The following is a 20864-nucleotide window of genomic DNA, read 5'->3' as shown; positions in this document are numbered from 1 at the left end:
GCTGGATGGGCTTCAAGGCTGAAGCCAGCCAAAGGCAAAATGCACAAAGGACTGAAACCCGATTCAAACTGAGTAAAAGCCCAGAAGGGACTAACTGACAAGAAATGGCGAAAAAAAGACAAGGGCCATTTGGGGAAAATGGTCACCATTGGGTGCCGTGCTACAGCTGAGAAATCAGCATGCAGATGCATGGCACAAATGTATTAAACCACTGCAACCAGTCATTCAAGTTAGTATAACAATGTTAAATGAGAAGGGGGAATAAGGAGTTACTATGTAACCGCTCTCCCCTCCTCCCCAGCACTCCACATAGGGTGGTGTGTGCTGGACCCACAAAAGAAAAGGCAAGTAAGATAAGTCATCTTACTATTCTTGGGAACAATAGTTCACCCAAGAAAATGTATTTAAACATTGAGAAGTCCAAGGGACTTCTAAAGGTGATGTTTGTCACAATGCAAAGAGCAAAATGCAAAAGAGTTTACCAGACTCCATTAAATGGTAAACACAAAATCCTAGTCAGAAAAAACACATAGTGAGGAAAGTCCCACTCACTCAGGAGTAAACATTAAAAAGCCATGAGTCCAGCAAAAGAGCTTGGGGTCTCTGAGGTTAAATGGAATTGGCACAGGAATTAAAATTATCCCTAACATTTGCTCCGTTTTTGATGGTGGTTGACTCTATTGGTGCACCATTTCTGGAGATGGTGCTGTACATGAGAGAAGAGCTGAGATGGGGCAATTCCACCCCGTAGGGGCTCTTAACACACTGTTGCACCACTCTACCACCAGAGAAGATGCAGTGCATGGTATTGACCAAGTTTCTATGTGATTAGAGAGAATACATAACCGAGAATGCTTCCCCCACCACACCCCCGTTTCCCTGTGCTTAAATCAACCCCATTCCCACCAGTTTTACCCACTTACCTCGCCCCATATCTATTTTTACACATTTTCAATATTTTTTTACTTTTCGTTTCTATATAACCTTCTCTATTACTGGCTACCAACCACAAACCCAGGAGGTGCCTTTTGTTCCCTATGGCATTAAAATCTGTCTCTGTCTCTGTTACTGCCTAGAAAGTTGATAAAAGGTGGAGTGTTAACATCACATAGCAGATGCAATCTGCATACCCATTTTATACATGGGTACTGTGATGCTCTCATTCTGGTGGCGGTTTTGTGAATTTGCAAGCTTTAAACAAAGGTAAGAGACTTATAGACCAATGTATCATATTCTGTTGGTGCAGGTATGTTGAAATCCCCAGAGTCTTGCACACAAGATTGATTAGTGTTTTAAATAAATCATTTGATTATTAATCTTGTTGGCTGGGATACAGTGTGTCGTCCTCCTGAGTTTGAGGATGGCTAAGAAGTTGTTCTTGCAGTAACTGCTGCAGCTTCAATTGTTCCAAGTAAACCACCTGCTTTGGTTGAACACCTTTGTTGCAGCATATGATTAATTCCTGGTTTTAGCTTGCTTTATGAACTTCGTCTGAAGAAGGTAGCTAGTAGAAGTTGATGAATGAGTGAAATAAATAATGTTGACATTTGGAATCTCACTCCACCTACAGAACTGCTGGGATGAATTTCTAGCAGCTCCTACTACAAGCACTCAAGACTAAAATAAATTACTTTAAAGTCCTAGTTGCAGAAATCTGTGAGCTCACTGGAACTGCTTGAAATCATAGATCAAAGAAGAAAGAATCTGTTGCATGTTAGGTTTGGATAAGGAAGTTGAAACAAGCAACCATCTTAACACATTAATTATGGAATAATGTCAATAACTCTGCCAAACATGCAGGAATTAGATAACTTAGACAAAAATGTAGAACCCTAGTCTAATTTTGCACTCTAGTTCTAGAAAAAACCTAAAATGACTTCTGTGTTTCTAAGTTTTAGGGATTTGAATGCAGCGTATACTTATTTACATTTTGAACCACTCCAGGTCTTGTAGTTTAAACCACACATATATCGGCCTATGTTTGTTTTCAATCTTGATTTTACCCTTGTGGAGTTTGTTTCTTGGGCACAATGCATATGATTGGACCTAATCAGTGCCCCTCCCCCCGAGTGCACTTGGTCTCCATTATTGACAGAGGTAAAGGTCATCAAATATTTGTGTGAATGGTATGGGTCTTGCATAGTGATCTGGGACTACTACTTGCATGTTTTAGATTAGATGTTTTGTTGTTTCAGGGTTCAAGTCCTGCTGGAGGTTGCCTAATGTCTATGGCTTGTGACTACCGTATCATGGCTGATGACCCAAAGTTTACCATTGGTCTGAATGAAACGAGGCTGGGAATTGTGGCACCTTTCTGGTAAAATCCATAATGTACTCATGGACTTATTAAATATTGTGAAAATTGTAATTCTGCAGTGTTTTCAGCACGTGATTGGAGATAAAGGACCATCTAGACAATTGGATCACTCATTTCAGCACTGCACAGTCCTATTACAAAGTATCGAGAGAAACCCATTTGGTCCTGTGCTCTCATGGTGCATTGCCATGCTCCCCACTAGCCCACAAAGAAAGGATAATTTGTTGCCATTATTTAGTAACCTTGTGGACAAGCCTTTATACCGAGCTTTAGAGTGATCCTACACTTTGTCAGCATCAGATCAGGTGTTGGTGCATTTCCCCAGCCTCTGGGTCTTAAGGGGACACAACTGACCACGACAGTAAGCCTGCTTATACAGTGCTGTCTTCTGCTACTAGGGAAGCTCACATGAATGCAAAGCAAAGACACAGCCAAGATGAAGCATAAATGGTACAATGTGCATAATTAACATGAGACTCTTGAAACAAAATGGTGCTTTCCATTTGCAATGTGCTTAGTAATTATAATGTATCTTGTATTCTAGAATTGTGATGGGTGTGGTAATTAACATGTATGCACCAAGATGCATGCAGTAAGATTTATGGTGTTTCACTTGTCTGTTGCATGGCACGTTCCGAATGTTCTTATTTTTCCATAATGTGTCATGAATTGTATACCCTATTTTAGGTTTAAGGACACCATGTTAAATACACTTGGAAACCGAGAGACCGAGAAAGCCCTTCAACTAGGCCTGATGTACTCTCCTCAAGAAGCACTGAAGGCGGGTATGGTAGATCAGTTGGTGCCAGAAGATAAGGTGCTAGCTGCTGCATCCAGTGCAATGTCTACATGGTTGGCCATCCCAGGTAGGAATCCATATGAAAACGTTACAGATGGATCTGTGTATGAAAACAGTGATTTTGTGTGTGTGTGTACATCGACAGGGTCTGTGTGTGCATGAAGAGCCAATGGGTGAGAACAAGAACATCTGAGGAAAAATGTGCATGTCTGTTTTTTGTTTGTGTGCTTGTCTCAACAGTCATTCTTTTTACAAGCCCAGCACCATTCCCGTCAGGATTTGCCTACTTTGTGGGATAAGTTAATGCTTGGTTAGAGTTTGGTAACCTTGCAACTGTTTTTTAAATGTATACCACCTCGATTTAAAGACTTGAGATAGATAGATGCGTACTGCATTCCTTCAAAAACCTGCTCCTACTTTTGTGTTTGGCATTCATATATTTTTAAAACATTGATTTAAATATTCGTGTCTAATGTATTTTTAAGACTTGTTGACTTTTACCCAAGGTATAACAAAATCAGAGGAGACAAAGAAATGAGGCAATTGGAGGTTACTACTGAGAGAATATGTTAAATATTGAATTTGAAGACCGTGTAAATGTCAAAAACTTAGAACCAACAACTACAGGGATGGCAGCTTGAAAGCTGAGCTCCTGTGCCCTGTGTTCATCTTCTATTATATTCATAATGACTGACATCAATCTTCCCAACCAGCAAAGAGACAGAAAGGTGTCAGAAATGATCTGACAGTGTCAAATGAGAGAAGACAAACTACTGGAACTCTTGAGCAAGGCGACTGCTGACATTGCAGAGATCAAAACAAAACGGTTTGCTTCAGAGGAGAAATATGTTGAACTGTCTACCAAGGTTAACTAAATGGAGAAACATTTAAACTTGAGGGATGATGAAGCAAGGAGAATGTCTGAGCAAATAAGACAACTGCAAATTCAAAATGAGAAGTTAACTCTCAAGTGCTCTGAACAGGAAAACTTTGCAAGAAGGAATCAGTTTCACATTACAGGATTTCCAAATAATATTGAAAAGGGCTGCCCTATGAATTTTCTGGAGAAAATCTTAATTAAACTGCTTAATCAGGTCCCTACACTACCCTTGGAGATGGAGGGCTTGCGAGTCCTTGGGCCTGAAGCCAACACTTGGACAGATGCCAAGACATTTCATTGTTACATTTTTTAGATTCCTTGTGAGCAAATTCATTTTGAAGAGATCATGTGAGCTAGACGACCTTGCTTCGGGAGGTCATGAAATAATCTTTGGGGATTTGAGCAGGGATGTTGTAGAAAAGAGCTTTCAATGTGGATAAGGAGAAAGCAAGGAGCATACATGGTGTAGCCTGCTATCCTCTAATTTTAAGGGTGGTACTAGATGGTCAGATCCACTCATGTGGTGCAGAAGCATTTTTATCTGATCTAGATGAAGAAATGATAGGAAGAATCTGCAATCACACCTAGAAATATGACAACTGGAAGGAAGAAGAGATTGAAAACTTGCTTTGTACGCTCTGGGTTATATTTTGTCTTGTTTTTAATTTTATTTAATCCCTACACAAAAATGTTGTAACCTTTAAAAGGATTTTAGTGACTTAATTACTTTAGGATTTAGCACACAATCTTTGACCTATGTTAATCTTGCAATGTTTGTATTTTTTTTTTTATCATGTCCTTGGTAGCAGGCTTTTTCGACCCTTAAAACCATTTGCAGCTCCTTATTTTTACTCGATTGAGACGCGAGCACTGAAGAAACCACTAGAAAAAAGGACCCTATAACGTTGCAGCAGAGCATAATGACGACAAACAGCATTAACAAAGATCGCACGACATTGATGGGGAATGGACTACACAGCATTGAAACGGCTCCGAAGGAAAAGCTGTTCACGGGTGGTCATGCAGGAGTTACTGGTGGAAAATGCTTGATCATGCTAAGGTGCACGTTCGGAAGTGTGGGATGCTAGCATTGAGAAACTGAAGCTGTGTATAAGAATGGAAATGTGTTGAGAGTCCTCTATCGCAGCAATTATTCTAACGTTACGCAGTCACTTGGAGACACAGCGGAAACTGGGAAAGCAAAATAGACTACCGTTTTTAGTTACTACTTGCTCACAAGTCAAAGTTCTGGTTGCAAGATAATTTGCATGACATTCTTCGTTCTGCTTTTCTACATTTGTTTTTTTTGTCCCTATTTCTAGTTTTCATATATATGATTCGGGCTCGACATTCATCTTATGGTTATAGGATGGCTGGTTTAGTTAGCTAAGTTCATAGCACTGTATGACACTGTAATGGAAATAGCTCAAGATAGGCACAGGACATCTTGAAATCTAAGTCATGCTTGGTTATGAAGTATGGAAACTTGAGTTTTTTTTTTTCTCGTCTTCATCCATTTTATTTTTGGAGAAGTATTTAAAGAAATGTATGGTTCCATACTTGTATAGCTCTTGTTCTGATGAGTTGAAAATAATAATTTCTCGGTCAGATGACCTGTAAATAGATTCATGTAACCGTGGAGTATATGCTGGCGTGTCAAATAGCCTAATTAATTGACTCAAATGGGCCTTAACTATGTTGGGAAAGGTCATTATTTCTGGTGGTGGGTTGAATGCTACTGTGATTAATGTGGGGACTACTGTGAATGTTTGCATAGGGGAGGGTACTTGGTTTTGACAGATTTGAAATGGGCACTGGTAACTGAGGGGGTTATGGTTCAGAACTGGATGTGTATTGAATGGTTTATTACCTATATTCAGACTGTCTTGATCCGGACTGCTGCGTTGTTGGTATATCTTTGTTTTTTTATGCATCTTTTGTTTTGTCTAGTAATGTCATTTGTTTGAAGGATGTTTTATGTGATGGATTTGTTATGACCCAGGATTCCGGGTAATGCTCATGATACTCCCAACAGTTCTTCTATTTCGTTTCTCAAAGAAAGTATATTGAGAGTAGATGCAGCTACTTGAGTGATCGTGGGTTTATGGGGTTATGGAGACATGGATATTGACCTTTATGTGGAATGAGTTGACAGCTATAACTTGGAATGTCAAAGGTCTGAATTGCCCATGGAAGAGGAAAAAAGTGATGGCACGCATTTGGAGGATTAAGGCAAACGTGGTCTTTTTGCACAAAACAACTTACTTGATGAGGCAAAAACATTTCTGACTACGCCAAGCTATCCTTGTGAATTTTCAAATTATTTTTACTCAAGATCGAGAGGGGCTAGTATTCTGTTTAGAGAAAGCATGAATATTAAAATGTAAAGCGTAGCAACCTGGTGGTGAGGGCCAGATGATTTTTGTAGATGTACTATATGGAGGTAAGGTACTTATGTTGGGTCCTTGTTCTACAAGGCAAACTTTTTTTGACGAAATTGCACAACTATTGCGTGATATGTGCGGTGAGACATTATTTTTGGTGGTGACTTCAATTGTGTTATTGACCATAAAATGGACCGTACTGGCCAATGCATGTTCACACATTTTGGAGTATATAATGAATGTCCTCTTTTTCTCCACTCCAAAGGTTTGACTTGGTGGAGATATGGAGGGTTATGCATCCCTCCATGAAGCAATACACATTTTACACGCTGGTGCACAACTCATTTTCTAGGATAGATTATGTAGTAATAGCTGACAAGCTAATAGACAGGGCTTTTGGAGCGGATGTTGGGTGAGGTGAAATTTCAGATCATGCGCTGGTGGATTGCCGTTTGGGTCTTTGGAGAGTTCTGCTTTTGTACGGCGGCGTCTTAAAACAGGGATTTTGGAAGATTTAGATACAGTGACAGGTATTCAGACATTTATAGAGGTGTTTTTTTAGAGAAAATATGGGTTCAATAGAATGTATGGCAAAGCTTTAAAGTGGCAGTAGGGGGGAATTGATTAATAGGATTTCATATATTAGGAAAAAAAGTTTAATAGAAAAGTCTATCGAGACAGAATTATCTCAACAGAGATGCGCAAACTAGGAAGGTCACAGACCGACTGAAAATGACTTGTGTACGGTAAAACTTTGCTAATGAAACTAATCTAATGTTGGAAAGAGGCCTTTTCTTCATGAGACATTAGTATTGGGAATGTGGAGATAAGAGCGGTCAACTGTTGGCCGGCAGGTTGAACGGGATGACTGAAAAATCATATTATTAGGGGTGTAGAGAATGAACATCGCTGTATGGTGGTGAAAAGTACTGATATATGCAAGTGGTTTTGCTCTTTTTTATGAATCGTTGTATACAGAGGATGCCTTTCCTCTGAGGTCTGATTGGAGGATATTTACTTGTTTAGACTCCTGTGTTGACACCGGAGTATAGAACTGCTTTAGATGCTCAGATAGAAGTTGGGGAGGTTTAATGGCAATTGAACAGCTTAATATTGGAACATCTTCAGGGTTAGATGGCTTACCCGTAGAGTTGTACAAATCATTCAGATCTGTTTTAGCTTGCTTTTTGAGTGAATGGTTTCAATGTTGTGCAAGATGGAGGTTCATGTCCATCTATGCAAGAGGCCTTGATTACAAAAAAGGATAGAGATTATAAGGAATGTGGGAACTAGAGACCAATTTATCTACTTAATGTAGATGTAAAACTATTTACTAAAGTATTGGCAAATTGATTAGATAAATGTATTGGGGATTTAATTCATGCTTTTCAGGTTGGTTTTAGGAGGGGGTAGGCATGGGTATGATAATATTAGGACCATCATTGATGTGATGGGTCTTAGCCAAGATGAACCTTTGGATACAGTGTTGGTATTCATAGATGCCGAGAAGGAGTTTGATAATCAATTGTGAATTTGACATTTACTATGCAAAAGATGGGTTTTGGTATTAATTTGCAAAAGGAAGTCACTCGTTTACATAATGCATTGATGGCTAAAATTTGGGTGAACAATGAATTATCTGACTAATTCACTCTTACACGAGGCACGAGACAAGGTTACCCAATGTCGCCTTTTCATTCAATATTTCTTTAGAGCCATTCGCGGCTTATATTTGATGCAAACAAGGAATTGAGTCTTGGGTTTGGGGGGAAAAGAAGTCAAAGTGCTATCTTATGCAGATGATATGGTAATTATCCTCTCGAATCCAGAAGGGGATAGTGTGACCTTTAAAAAATGCATTTGAAAGTTAATAGGGATAAAACAAAGATTTTCCCACCTGCAGCAGTTTGTAGAAAAGAGGAGACTTTGTAGAGTGGAATTGTAAATGATTATAATCTCATGTAAAATATTTAGGGGTTAATTTAATCAGATTTGAAGAAAATGGTAGAGTTTAATGTAGACGGGTTGACAGAGAAATTGAAAAGCGATTTAAGAAAATGGGAACGATTAACTTTGGGTATTTGGGCAAAGGTTGACACTATTAAAATGCATTTATTATCAAAGGTACTGTATATTGTGCAATCATTACTTTTTAGATTTTTGAAAATGAGGACTGATTGGATTTTTCAGAATTTAAGGGGTGAGAAGAAAAAGCAGAGAATTCCTAAGTTCATTCTACCTCATATTATTCTGGAGGGAGGTTTTGGCTACCCAGACTTTGACAAATATAAAGGATTCATACTGAAGAAAGCAGCCTACTACGTGATGTCCCAGAATGCATGTCAGCTGATTTTTGGTCATCGGTTGAAAGGGATAGATTTTATCCATATTAAATTGAGTAACATCTACTCATTGGGTAAACTGCTGAATAGAAATGACAAATTACCCACTTCTAATGTGAATAGAGATGTGCTTACCTTGTGGTTGGCTAACTCTGACAGGAACTTGTAATTACATTATAAACCCTCTTTGGCATAATCCTGGTCTTCAGAGTGTAAACAAATCATTAGACTGGTCTAGTTGGATTTCGAAAGGAATTCTGGAAATAGATATATTGTGGGATGGGCAAATTATACCTTTTTGTGGAATTGCGTGTGTATGGTTTGAGTAACGAATAGATTTAGGGATCTCAAATCCCTTTGTTTGAAGAAGACTGTACGTGTTGTCTATGCCAATATAGAATGAGCCAGATGGGTGTGCTATATTTGCATCATTGCCACGCATGGTATCCACATATCTTAGCTTTGCAAAGGTAGCGGGCGCCCCTCTCTCGAAAGAACAGACTTGATAACCTGTTCAGTGGTTATTAACCACTTGAGAGTTCGCAGCCACTGCTTTTACTCACTGTGCCTTTCACAGATGGGAAATATCCATTTGCATATCAGTCTTTGTCCTGCCCAGGGGCAGTCCAGCACCGAAATGCAATGGCAATTCCAACCTGAACGAGAGTACCACCAGCAACCCCATACACGTGTTTCACCCTTGTTGGGGATCATCAGTGAGGTGAAGCTGATGCCTCTCTAAGCACAGTGAGAGGGAGACCACGTCTGGTTGCCCCCAGGAGACCTAGGGTTACCAATCCCAGGTTCCTTGAAAAATAGTTTTGCAAAGGTAGCGGGCGCCCCTCTCTCGAAAGAACAGACTTGAGAACCTGTTCAGTGGTTATTAACCACTTGAGAGTTCGCAGCCACTGCTTTTACTCACTGTGCCTTTCACAGATGGGAAATATCCATTTGCATATCAGTCTTTGTCCTGCCCAGGGGCAGTCCAGCACCGAAATGCAATGGCAATTCCAACCTGAACGAGAGTACCACCAGCAACCCCATACACGTGTTTCACCCTTGTTGGGGATCATCAGTGAGGTGAAGCTGATGCCTCTCTAAGCACAGTGAGAGGGAGACCACGTCTGGTTGCCCCCAGGAGACCTAGGGTTACCAATCCCAGGTTCCTTGAAAAATAGTTTTGCAAAGGTAGCGGGCGCCCCTCTCTCGAAAGAACAGACTTGATAACCTGTTCAGTGGTTATTAACCACTTGAGAGTTCGCAGCCACTGCTTTTACTCACTGTGCCTTTCACAGATGGGAAATATCCATTTGCATATCAGTCTTTGTCCTGCCCAGGGGCAGTCCAGCACCGAAATGCAATGGCAATTCCAACCTGAACGAGAGTACCACCAGCAACCCCATACACGTGTTTCACCTTTGTTGGGGATCATCAGTGAGGTGAAGCTGATGCCTCTCTAAGCACAGTGAGAGGGAGACCAAGTCTGGTTGCCCCCAGGAGACCTAGGGTTACCAATCCCAGGTTCCTTGAAAAATAGTTTTGCAAAGGTAGCGGGCGCCCCTCTCTCGAAAGAACAGACCTGATAACCTGTTCAGTGGTTATTAACCACTTGAGAGTTTGCAGCCACTGCTTTTACTCACTCTGCCTTTCACAGAGGGGAAATATCCATTTGCATATCAGTCTTTGTCCTGCCCAGGGGCAGTCCAGCACCGAAATGCAATGGCAATTCCAACCTGAACGAGAGTACCACCAGCAACCCCATACACGTGTTTCACCCTTGTTGTGGATCATCAGTGAGGTGAAGCTGATGCCTCTCTAAGCACAGTGAGAGGGAGACCACGTCTGGTTGCCCCCAGGAGACCTAGGGTTACCAATCCCAGGTTCCTTGAAAAATAGTTTTGCAAAGGTAGCGGGCGCCCCTCTCTCGAAAGAACAGACTTGATAACCTGTTCAGTGGTTATTAACCACTTGAGAGTTCGCAGCCACTGCTTTTACTCACTGTGCCTTTCACAGATGGGAAATATCCATTTGCATATCAGTCTTTGTCCTGCCCAGGGGCAGTCCAGCACCGAAATGCAATGGCAATTCCAACCTGAACGAGAGTTCTCCTGGGGGCAACCAGACGTGGTCTCCCTCTGTTGCTGGTGGCACTCTCGTTCAGGTTGGAATTGCCATTGCATTTCGGTGCTGGACTGCCCCTGGGCAGGACAAAGACTGATATGCAAATGGATATTTCCCATCTGTGAAAGGCACAGTGAGTAAAAGCAGTGGCTGCGAACTCTCAAGTGGTTAATAACCACTGAACAGGTTATCAAGTCTGTTCTTTCGAGAGAGGGGCGCCCGCTACCTTTGCAAAACTATCCACATATCTTAACCTGATGCCTATAGATCCTTTCATTGTTGAATCTTGGGGAAAAATTAAGGGGGCCATGGGAGGGAGATTTGGGATGTGAAATTATAGGGTGGGTGTAAATACTACGGGCAGGTTTCAGAAGTAAATTGGATTTGAACTTCTCACACATCAGAAAACTCTGGGACGCTTATACTGCACTCCAGTGCGTATGCATGGTTTGGATTTGATGGATAGTAACACTTGCTGGGGATGTGGAAATGAGGGGCACCCTTATACATATGTTGTGGAATTGTTCTAGGTCAAAGGAATTTTGGGGGAATGTGTTGGACAGAATGGACACAATATTATCTAAAAGCTTTTCTAGAATGCCTTTTCAAACTCTTTTGTTGTCTAGGAGAGGAAGATGTAGGATTGCTAAACAGAATAGTCAGTGGATTGACAAAGTACTGGTAGTGGCAAAACAGATCCTGAAGTTGTGGAAAACTAGGAAAAACCGTGAACTGGGCGAGTGTGCAGATGTCAGACTTTGAGGACATTTTGTTTCGAAAAAGGGAATCTGGAAGAACATTATTTTGAACTCTGACACCCTTTAATAGTTTATATGGTACAGAAGAGTTCGTGGGGATTGGGTCCTCTGACGTATTCCATATCTATGACATGTAATCACCACAGCTGTGCTGCTTCGGAAACTTTTTTCGGCGTCTGCTTCCTGCGTCGATGACGTCGATGCGCTGTCGTCGTGCCGTTGTCGAGGACCTCCTCCGACGTCCGACGATGTGATAAGTAGGACGCACGACGCCCGTAGCCTCAGTTGTAGTTTTTTCCCCCAGAACGTGTGACATTAGTCAACTGCCAGTCAGACACAGAGCCTTGCGGAACGTAAGCTGCAATCGCAAAAGAAATTCTGCAGCGGGGAAGGCAGGGCGGGAGCGATATGGAATACGTCGTCGGACCATCCCATCGAAAGAACGTTACCAGGTAAGAAAGTAACTTGTTCTTCGAAGGGATTGTGTCCTCCGACGTATTCCTTATCTTAGATAGAAATCCTTCAGCTTTGCTGGCCTCGGAAAATTTTTTCGCCAGAGGGCGCTGCGCGTCGATGATCGCCGAGTCGATGACCCTCGACGGCCTCCGTGCCGACGTCGACGTCATCCTGCCTATAAAGGCCGCGCGCAGCGTCCGTTGCTCAGTTCCGTTTTTCCGCGCTTCGTTGTGCCTCGGAACACCGTTGCTACAGTTCTCGTCAGATAACGTATATAATAACTACTATTTACCTCGATATCGATGGCATCCTCCTCCGACCCGACGACCCCTCGGTCCGGTTTCAAAAAGTGCCGAGACTGCGGGAAGAAAATGTCGTTGACGGACCCTCACAGGGTCTGTTTGTGGTGTCTGGGAATCACGCACCAGAGTTCGGAGTGTGAGGAATGCCTTTCCATGACGGCGAAAGCCTTGAAGGAGCGTAGGGGGAAGCTCGAGAGAGGTAGGTCAACTTTAACTTCCTCGAAAGCTTCTTCGGTAGAGTCGAGACGTTCGTCTCCTCACCATAAAAAACACTCTCGATCTAGATCACGAAGTGGCTCCCACCACTCGTCGACATCGAGACACTCGAAGAAGAGACGTAGGAGATCCCCTTCGTCATCTTCGTCGAGTTCTCCTGAGAGAGTTCATTGCCCCACAAAACGCAGCTCGCAAGCTGAGTGGGAGGAATTCAGGAAAAAGATGCTAAGCGTCTTCGAGAAAGCGGCCTCGTCCCCCTCGAAGACAGCTGAGGGTGATACCCCGGGTAAAAAACCCAAAAAATCTAAACGCCGCGAGTCGCAGTACCCGGCGGAAAAGTCAACCCGAAAGCGCCTCGAGCCATCGGGAGATAAAGCATCATCGACGCCATCGTCGAAAACTCCTTCGAAACAGAGGTCGGCGCCATCGACGCCGTTGTCGAAGGATTCATCGGCGCATCAGTCGATCGAGTCGACGCCGACGTCGACGCCGATATCGACGCCGGTGAAGGAAAGAACCACGGCTACTCCACAGCCAACGGTTAGACAAAAGACCTCCGACTCGACGCCGAGAACGTCGACGTCGTTCTCGAGCAGGACTCCGATCCTTTCGAGTTCTTCGAGGCCTAGTACACATTTCTCGACGCTTTTCACGGCGCCTTCGAGTACTTTCACGTCGGTGTCGACGACATCGACGTTTTCAAGGCCTGTGATGATGGCTCCTTCTGCATTGGAAATGGGGTTTATACCATTCCAAAAACCAATGTATCCCCCTTTAACCTCGATTTTTGAGGAAAGGGAGGATTCAGACCAAGATATTGATTTACAGAGGACCACATCACCAGAGCCAGAGACTTTCGCCTCTGAGGAAGGAAGATTAAAAAATCTTCAGGATGCACTTCAGGAAGCTAGTGGCTTGGACACTTCTCCTGAAGCAGAATTTATCAAACCAGACCCAGGAGAACATGCGGAGACTCCATATAGAGCTCTGATGTCTAGAATCATAGAATTTATGGGTTGGTCTGCACCTTCTCCTGCCTTTCAGCAGGATGACCTCACTGACATACTGGACAAGGGCCCACAGGAGGATCCTGTGGTTCCATTTCACTCTGCTCTACAGAGAAGGATTTTGACAAACTGGGAAACGCCAGAAATTATCCCGGCAGTAAATAAAAAACTGTCAACAAAATACAGGGTGGCTAGTTCTGACCCTGAATATTTGTCAAAACACCCTACTCCTGAGAGCTTGGTTGTACAGGCTGCAACCTCATCAGGCAGCACATCTGCATACCCCACTGCTCCGCAGGATAGGGATGACAAAAAGTATGATGCCATGGCTAAGAAGGTTTTTTCTGCCTGTAGCATGGCGTTAAAGTCTATTAACGCGACCTGTACGCTCGCTAGGTTCAGCCACACCCTTTGGGAGTGCGCTTCATCAGCGGCTGATTGCCTCCAAGAAGGAGAGGAAAGGGACGCATTTTTAAACATCATCAGGGATGGTAAAGATGCGATGTGCGAGACCCTACAAACTGGCCTAGATTCTGCTGACAGTATCAGCAGGGCCATGGCGGCAAGTACCACAATCCGCAGGCATGCGTGGTTGAGGAAGTCTGGTTTTGCCTCTGACGTGCAGACCAGGCTTTTGAATATGCCCTTTGACGGTTCTACCCTCTTTGGAAAGAAGGCGGATGACAGTTTGGAGAAACTGCAAACGTCCAAGGCAGCAGCCAAGTCATTGGGAGCTGCTATCCGTCAGAATACCTTTCGTCCTTCGGGATCATCGTGGAGAGGACGGTCCTTTCGTTACTATTCCTCATATGGAAGGGGCAGGGGACGACCGGCTCAAAGAGGCCAAGGAAGATTTACCCGTGGTGGACGGGGTAGGGGAAAGAAAGCCGCACCCGCAGGAGCAGGAGCCACTTTACCTTCGGCAACTGCATCAGCCGCTTCAAAACCACTCTGAGGTCTCCCCTCACAGAACACCAGTAGGGGGCAGGTTAACTCACCATCTGACGGAATGGCAGGCTATTACGTCAGATGCTTGGGCTCTGGAGACAGTGGCCCAAGGTTACTGCCTGCCCTTCCTACATATCCCTCAGAGTCATCCACCGGGGAACAACCCTTTGAAGCTTCCAGATCCGCTCCTCTTGCAGGAGGTTTTAGACCTGCTAGAGAAAGGTGCCATAGAACTGGTACCTGTAGCGGAAAGGAACAAGGGTTGGTACTCCCCCTACTTCATAATACCGAAGAAGGACGGAGGACTGAGACCCATCTTAGACTTACGGGAATTGAACAAATTCCTCCGAAAGGACAAGTTCAAGATGGTGACTCTCTCTCAGATCCTTCAGGCCCTCCAGCTTCAGGACTGGTTGGTATCTCTAGACCTCCAGGACGCTTATTTCCATGTGCCGATCCATCCCAGGCACAGGAGATACCTGAGGTTCGCAATTGGCAGCTCTCATTATCAATTTCGAGTTCTGCCATTTGGGCTAACCTCCGCCCCGAGGGTCTTTACCAAGCTAATGTCGGTTGTGGCTGCAAGTCTAAGGAGGGAAGGGATTCATGTCTACCCTTACCTAGACGATTGGTTGATCAGAGCTGTATCTTCGGAACAGGCTCAGAGACAACTAGATTATGTTTGCCACTTCCTTCACAAGCTGGGCTTCTCCCTCAATTTAAAGAAGTCACAGATGATACCATCACAGAGACTCCAATTCATTGGAGCAGTCCTGGACACTTCCCTGGGAAAAGCCTTGCCACCAGAGGTGAGGGCTCGAGATATTCTGCAGATGGTCATCAGATTTCAGAATGCCCAATATCTCCCAGCCTACGACTTTCTGAGGTTGCTAGGCCTCATGGCATCCTGCATATTCCTCGTGCCGGAGGCTCGCCTGAGAATGAGATCCCTCCAGTGGGCACTGAGAACTCAGTGGTCACAGTTCTCAGGAAGGATGACAGATCTCCTTCGGATCCCGGTCAAAGTAGCCCGAGACCTTCAGTGGTGGGCCTGTCGGGAGAACATCCTGAAAGGAGAAATGTTTTGGCAACCATGGCCGGAGATAACAGTAGTCACGGATGCCTCACTCACGGGGTGGGGAGCTCACGCCAACGACTTGACCATCAGCGGTCGTTGGTCTCCATCGGAGTCCAGACTACATATCAACCTGTTGGAGCTGAGAGCCATCAGACTAGCGCTGAAGGCTTTTCTGCCGTCTGTACGGGGAAGAAACGTCCTAATAATGACGGACAATACAGTGGCCATGCACTACCTCAACAAAAGAGGAGGCGTAGGCTCACTACCACTGTGCAGAGAGGCGATGCAGCTCTGGTTTTGGGCAATTCAGGAAGGAATCTCTCTATCGGCAATTCACCTAGCCGGAGAGAAGAACTTGACAGCGGACGCTCTGAGCAGGCAGAGCACAGTCTCTCACGAGTGGGAGATAGCTCAGGAAGTCCTTCAAGAGATCTTCGCCCTTTGGGGAACCCCTCAAGTGGATCTGTTCGCCACCAGTATCAACAGGAAGTGCGACAGATTTTGCTCAAGGGAATTTCCCCCGAGAGGAGCTCTAGGAGATGCGTTCGTAGTGGACTGGGAGTTCCCACTTCTGTACGCGTTCCCTCCGGTCCCTGTCATTCCTCAAATGATCAGGAGGTTGAGAAGGTTTCGGAAGACCATGATCCTAATTGCCCCGGATTGGGCCAGGAGAACGTGGTACCCGGACCTTCTAGACATGTCCATCTGCCCTCCAATTCGACTGCCATACAGAGAGGATCTTCTCTCGCAGAAGGAAGGTCAGGTTCTCCATCCAGCCATCAAGACCCTCAACCTTCACGCTTGGTGTCTGAAAGGTTGAGGTACAAGGATTGGGACCTTCCGGATGATGTTATGGAGGTGTTGCTTTCGGCCAGAAGGCCGGCAACTAAAACTCTATACCGCTGCCGTTGGAACAAATTTTGCAGCTGGTGCAGAGAAAAGAATATTGAACCCTTTTCTTGTGGTACACCTATGGTGTTGTCATTCTTACTTTACCTGGCTAATTCAGGCCTACAGGTTGGCACAATTAAGGGCTATCTCGCAGCGCTATCAATCTTTAAGCGCACTGCAGAGGAGCCTTCATACTTCAAAATTCCATTGGTAATACAATACCTAAAAGGATTAACTAATGTTTATCCCCCGAAACCTTTTCAAGTTCCCTTATGGGATTTAAACCTAATTTTAAACTTCCTAAAGGGTGCCCCTTTTGAACCACTACACTCTTGTTCATTGAAGCTTCTCACCCTCAAAACTGTTTTGCTAATAGCATTGACATCTGCTAGAAGGGTTAGCGAGTTGCAAGCCTTATCGTGTAAACCTCCACATACAATCTTTTACAAGGACAAAGTTGTTCTTCAGGTGAAGCCTAACTTCCTCCCGAAGGTAGTCTCGGAGTTTCACATCACTCAGAAGATTATATTACCTTCTTTCTACCCTCCTCCTCATCCGGGGAAGGAGGAAGAGAGACTGCACAGGCTGGACCCTAAGCGAGCCTTGAGCTTCTATATCAGCAGATTGGCTAAGATCAGACAAGCAGACCAACTCTTTGTAGGTTATGCAGGACATAAGTTGGGCCTTCCAATAACAAAACAAACCATCTCCAGATGGATTATTTTAGCCATTCTGGAGTGCTACAAATTGGCAGGAAAGGAGCCTCCTCAAAATCTAAGGGCTCATTCTACCAGGGGTATCGCAACATCCTCAGCCCTTCAAAGAGGGGTGCCAATTCGAGATATATGTGCGGCTGCCACATGGTCGTCCGCACATACATTTACCAAATTCTATAGCCTGGATTCCTCCTCTAGTCAAGAAACTAGATTCGGCAAGGCTGTGTTACACTCTGTCCATTCTGGAAGGGTAACATAACTTTTATTACTCCCGCCTCCAGTCACAATACCACTGCTATGGGAGTCTATCTAAGATAAGGAATACGTCGGAGGACACAATCCCTTCGAAGAACTAGTTACTCTTACCTTGTAACGTTCTTTCGATGGGATGTTCCTCCGACGTATTCCTTATCGACCCTCCCATCCATCCCCGCAGTATGACTTCCTGTGGGTTTGCAGCCTATGCTCCTTCAAGGTGATTAGTCTAATCCAAAAACATTACTGGGGACTACAAAACGGAACTGAGCAACGGACGCTGCGCGCGGCCTTTATAGGCAGGATGACGTCGACGTCGGCACGGAGGCCGTCGAGGGTCATCGACTCGGCGATCATCGACGCGCAGCGCCCTCTGGCGAAAAAATTTTCCGAGGCCAGCAAAGCTGAAGGATTTCTATCTAAGATAAGGAATACGTCGGAGGAACATCCCATCGAAAGAACGTTACAAGGTAAGAGTAACTAGTTCTTCTAGTGCATTGCATGTGGCTCCATTTGGTGGAAGGAATTCTGGGTAGTGGGAATGTCTATCTATTATATACGTGTATGTATTAGTGCAAGTGATGTCCCCCCTCCCCTTTTTTGTTGTTTTTGCATTGTCCTGTGTTCTATTGAGTTTATAACTGGGGTAAGCATGTTTTGAAAGGGATTGAGTTACATTACTTTCCTTGTACTGTACTATTAATTCTTTAGGGCTTCTTAAATGTGTTGGTATAGTCATTGGTTGGCCTCAGGGATAATTTTAATCCGTGTTGCACTATTGATTGTATTCAATGTTTCAATTGTTTATATTGTAAAACGAATAAATATGCTTTTTAAAAAATGTTTTAAAACTTGATACATGACTATGGAGTTTGAAGTTTTATTAATGGATCATAATTATCAAGACCAAGCACAACAAGGTTTTATTAAATACTATTTTATACCAAGGGGGCGCTGTTGCACAATGGACAAGATGGCTGCTCTTGTTTAGAGTGCCAACGCCAGAGGCCAGTCAGGTCCAAATCCACCTTCTTTATACTGATTTCTCAGTGCCCACATCCATGTAGCAAACCACCTGACATCACTGGCTACCCACAGACCTTATTTTTGGCCCTTATCGGAAATCGAGGGACAGGGAACGTGCTGCCTGCTCCGGAGCTGCAGCGAGGGATGAGGAGCTTGGGTGCTCTGGAGCACCAGTGAGGTACAAAGGAACACAATGCTACATGTGGCACATCGGGGATGCGGATTCAGCTAATTCTACAAGATGAGACGGGCTGGGAGTTGGTGGACTCCCGCCCCCATTCAGTGCTCCCGCGGTGGCCCACCCCCACAGCTTGAAATGCACTACTTCATCCAGCTGGAGCCCAGACACCGGCACTGCTAAAGCCTCCCTGCAGTACGCAGAGGCTTGCTACCCTGCTTCTGGGTGGTGGGAAGCTCCCCCACCAGGCTATATTTCTTGGACACTAAGAACAATTTAGCTACAGTGTAATTCCACCACAGGATACCAGTCCATCGCACTGTCCTGCATTTGAAGAACTGTGGCCATGGGCACTACACCATTCAGCAGCCTTAACACTGGCGGCCTCTCTGTGGAGCACAACTTTGGGGGGTCTCTGTGACCCCTCCCTCCATCCCTCATCTGGTGAGACCCAGGGGGTCACAACTACGGGCGCAACGACACCCAACAACTTAACCACCAATGTAAGTCAAGCCCCGCAGCACGCTCAATGGCTCCCAGTGAATATATATGGTTGGCGGCAAAGGGGGTCAGGGGGTGAACCAATACTGTCCATCAACCGTTAGCTATTGGGAGGTTAAGCACCTGAAATTAAAATTGACCTCACGCTCCGCTACCATTACCTGGCACCGTATAGGGGCCCGATCTAGGTCTGGAAAGCCCGCCTTGCCCCGCTTGGGGGCTATTACCACCTGCAAATAAAGAAATATTGCTCTATCTCTAGGGTGGGAAAGCGGACTACTGGGGCAGAGCACTGGACCCACTTGGGACGCTCTAGAAGAGGAATTATGCCCCCTGCACAGCATGACTAAGGGAAGTGCTAAAAAATCAATGCTCTTAGCCAGTACACAAAATCTGCTCTTAAACAACTGATCGCCACTGGAACGCCTGCAAGCATGGAGCCAGTGGAACACACTAAAACCCAACCTATGGTGTTCATGCAGGAGGGGTTCGCTAAAGTGCCCAGCAAACTGAACGATATGACGACCACCACCATTAACTCCATCAAAACCTGCATAGACCAAACTGATCAGCGACTAGGGGAGGCTGAAACAAGAGTGAGCACAGTTGGAGATGACGTATCCACCATGAGAAACTAATTTGCTACACTCTCCAGGCGTGTACTCGAGGTGGAAAGAAAGAATGATGATCTAGAGTCACGCTCTTGTAATAACACCCAAGTCATAGGGGTGCCCGAGAGCAATTCCAAACAAGCCTTAGAGCAGTGGATCGTGACCACCCTGCTCTGACTCCTGGGAAATCCATTGCTGAGCGGCCCGCGAACAGAGACCTGATGTTGGGTTCCAACAGAATACATGTCTACCCCAATTTCACAGTGGCTGTCCAAAAGGAGAGGAAACTCTTAGTGGTTAAGAAGTGACTGTCGTATTATAATAGTATGCCATGTTTGATCCTGCCAAGCTACCCGACGAGGCCATGATATTTCTAGATAGCACACTACCGGCGTCCTGATCTACAAACATTGTTCCCGATAACTGCTTTTGAAAGGGTGAACAAACTGCCCCTGACCACGTTATTCAAGCCATTTGCTACTCACGAAATGATGTGCACCTGAAGTACTCTTGGTGTAATATTTGCTACGATATAAAGAAGGGCAGCCCTCATATCTGCAGATCCACTAATGAGGGGGCATGCCACCCCCGACTGGGGGCAACTATACGAGGAGTATGTGAACACTTATCCTCTCTATTGTATTTAAGTGCTGGCCCGGATGACTGTGTACCGCCTCCCACATGCAATGTTGCATTTAGAGGTTGGGATGTTTCTTGGTGTGGGGGGGTATGATCTCCTTGGTTCTGAGGACGATGCGGGAGGGGTTTAAGTTTGTTAAAAAAGCACTTGGTACGCACTGCACTTAGACCGTGACGATGCGAATTGCAAGCAAGTGCTTAAAGTGCCTACATATTAATGGAGACATCATTGATTACCCTGCACCCAAATGGGAGACATAACCTGCCTAAGTTGGAATAACTGAGGCCTAGGGAATCCTAATAAGCGGTGTAATGTACACCTATACGTTGAGAGACAAGTCCAAATGATGTACCTGCAGTGAACCCATGCTCTCGCATCAACATGTGAAAAGTTTGCTAAAAACTAGGGAGGTAACCGCTTCTACACTAAATACTCGCA

The 20864-nt window shown here is 44.7% G+C and overlaps 1 protein-coding gene across 1 annotated transcript in view; it reads left to right on the top strand.

Moving 5' to 3' along the window:
• LOC138569129 (enoyl-CoA delta isomerase 1, mitochondrial-like) overlaps positions 1-20864 on the top strand; it is a 216450-nt gene that overhangs the window by 104067 nt on the left and 91519 nt on the right. The window contains exons 5-6 of the mRNA XM_069646813.1: positions 2196-2317; positions 3005-3183. Of these exons, the coding sequence (XP_069502914.1) occupies positions 2196-2317; positions 3005-3183 (301 nt within the window). The remainder of the gene's footprint in view (positions 1-2195; positions 2318-3004; positions 3184-20864) is intronic.

The sequence above is a fragment of the Ambystoma mexicanum genome, chromosome 2q, assembly GCF_040938575.1.
Source record: "Ambystoma mexicanum isolate Mex_15411 chromosome 2q, UKY_AmexF1_1, whole genome shotgun sequence".
Lineage (NCBI taxonomy): Eukaryota > Metazoa > Chordata > Amphibia > Caudata > Ambystomatidae > Ambystoma > Ambystoma mexicanum.
This window is presented reverse-complemented; position numbering and strand designations above follow the sequence as displayed.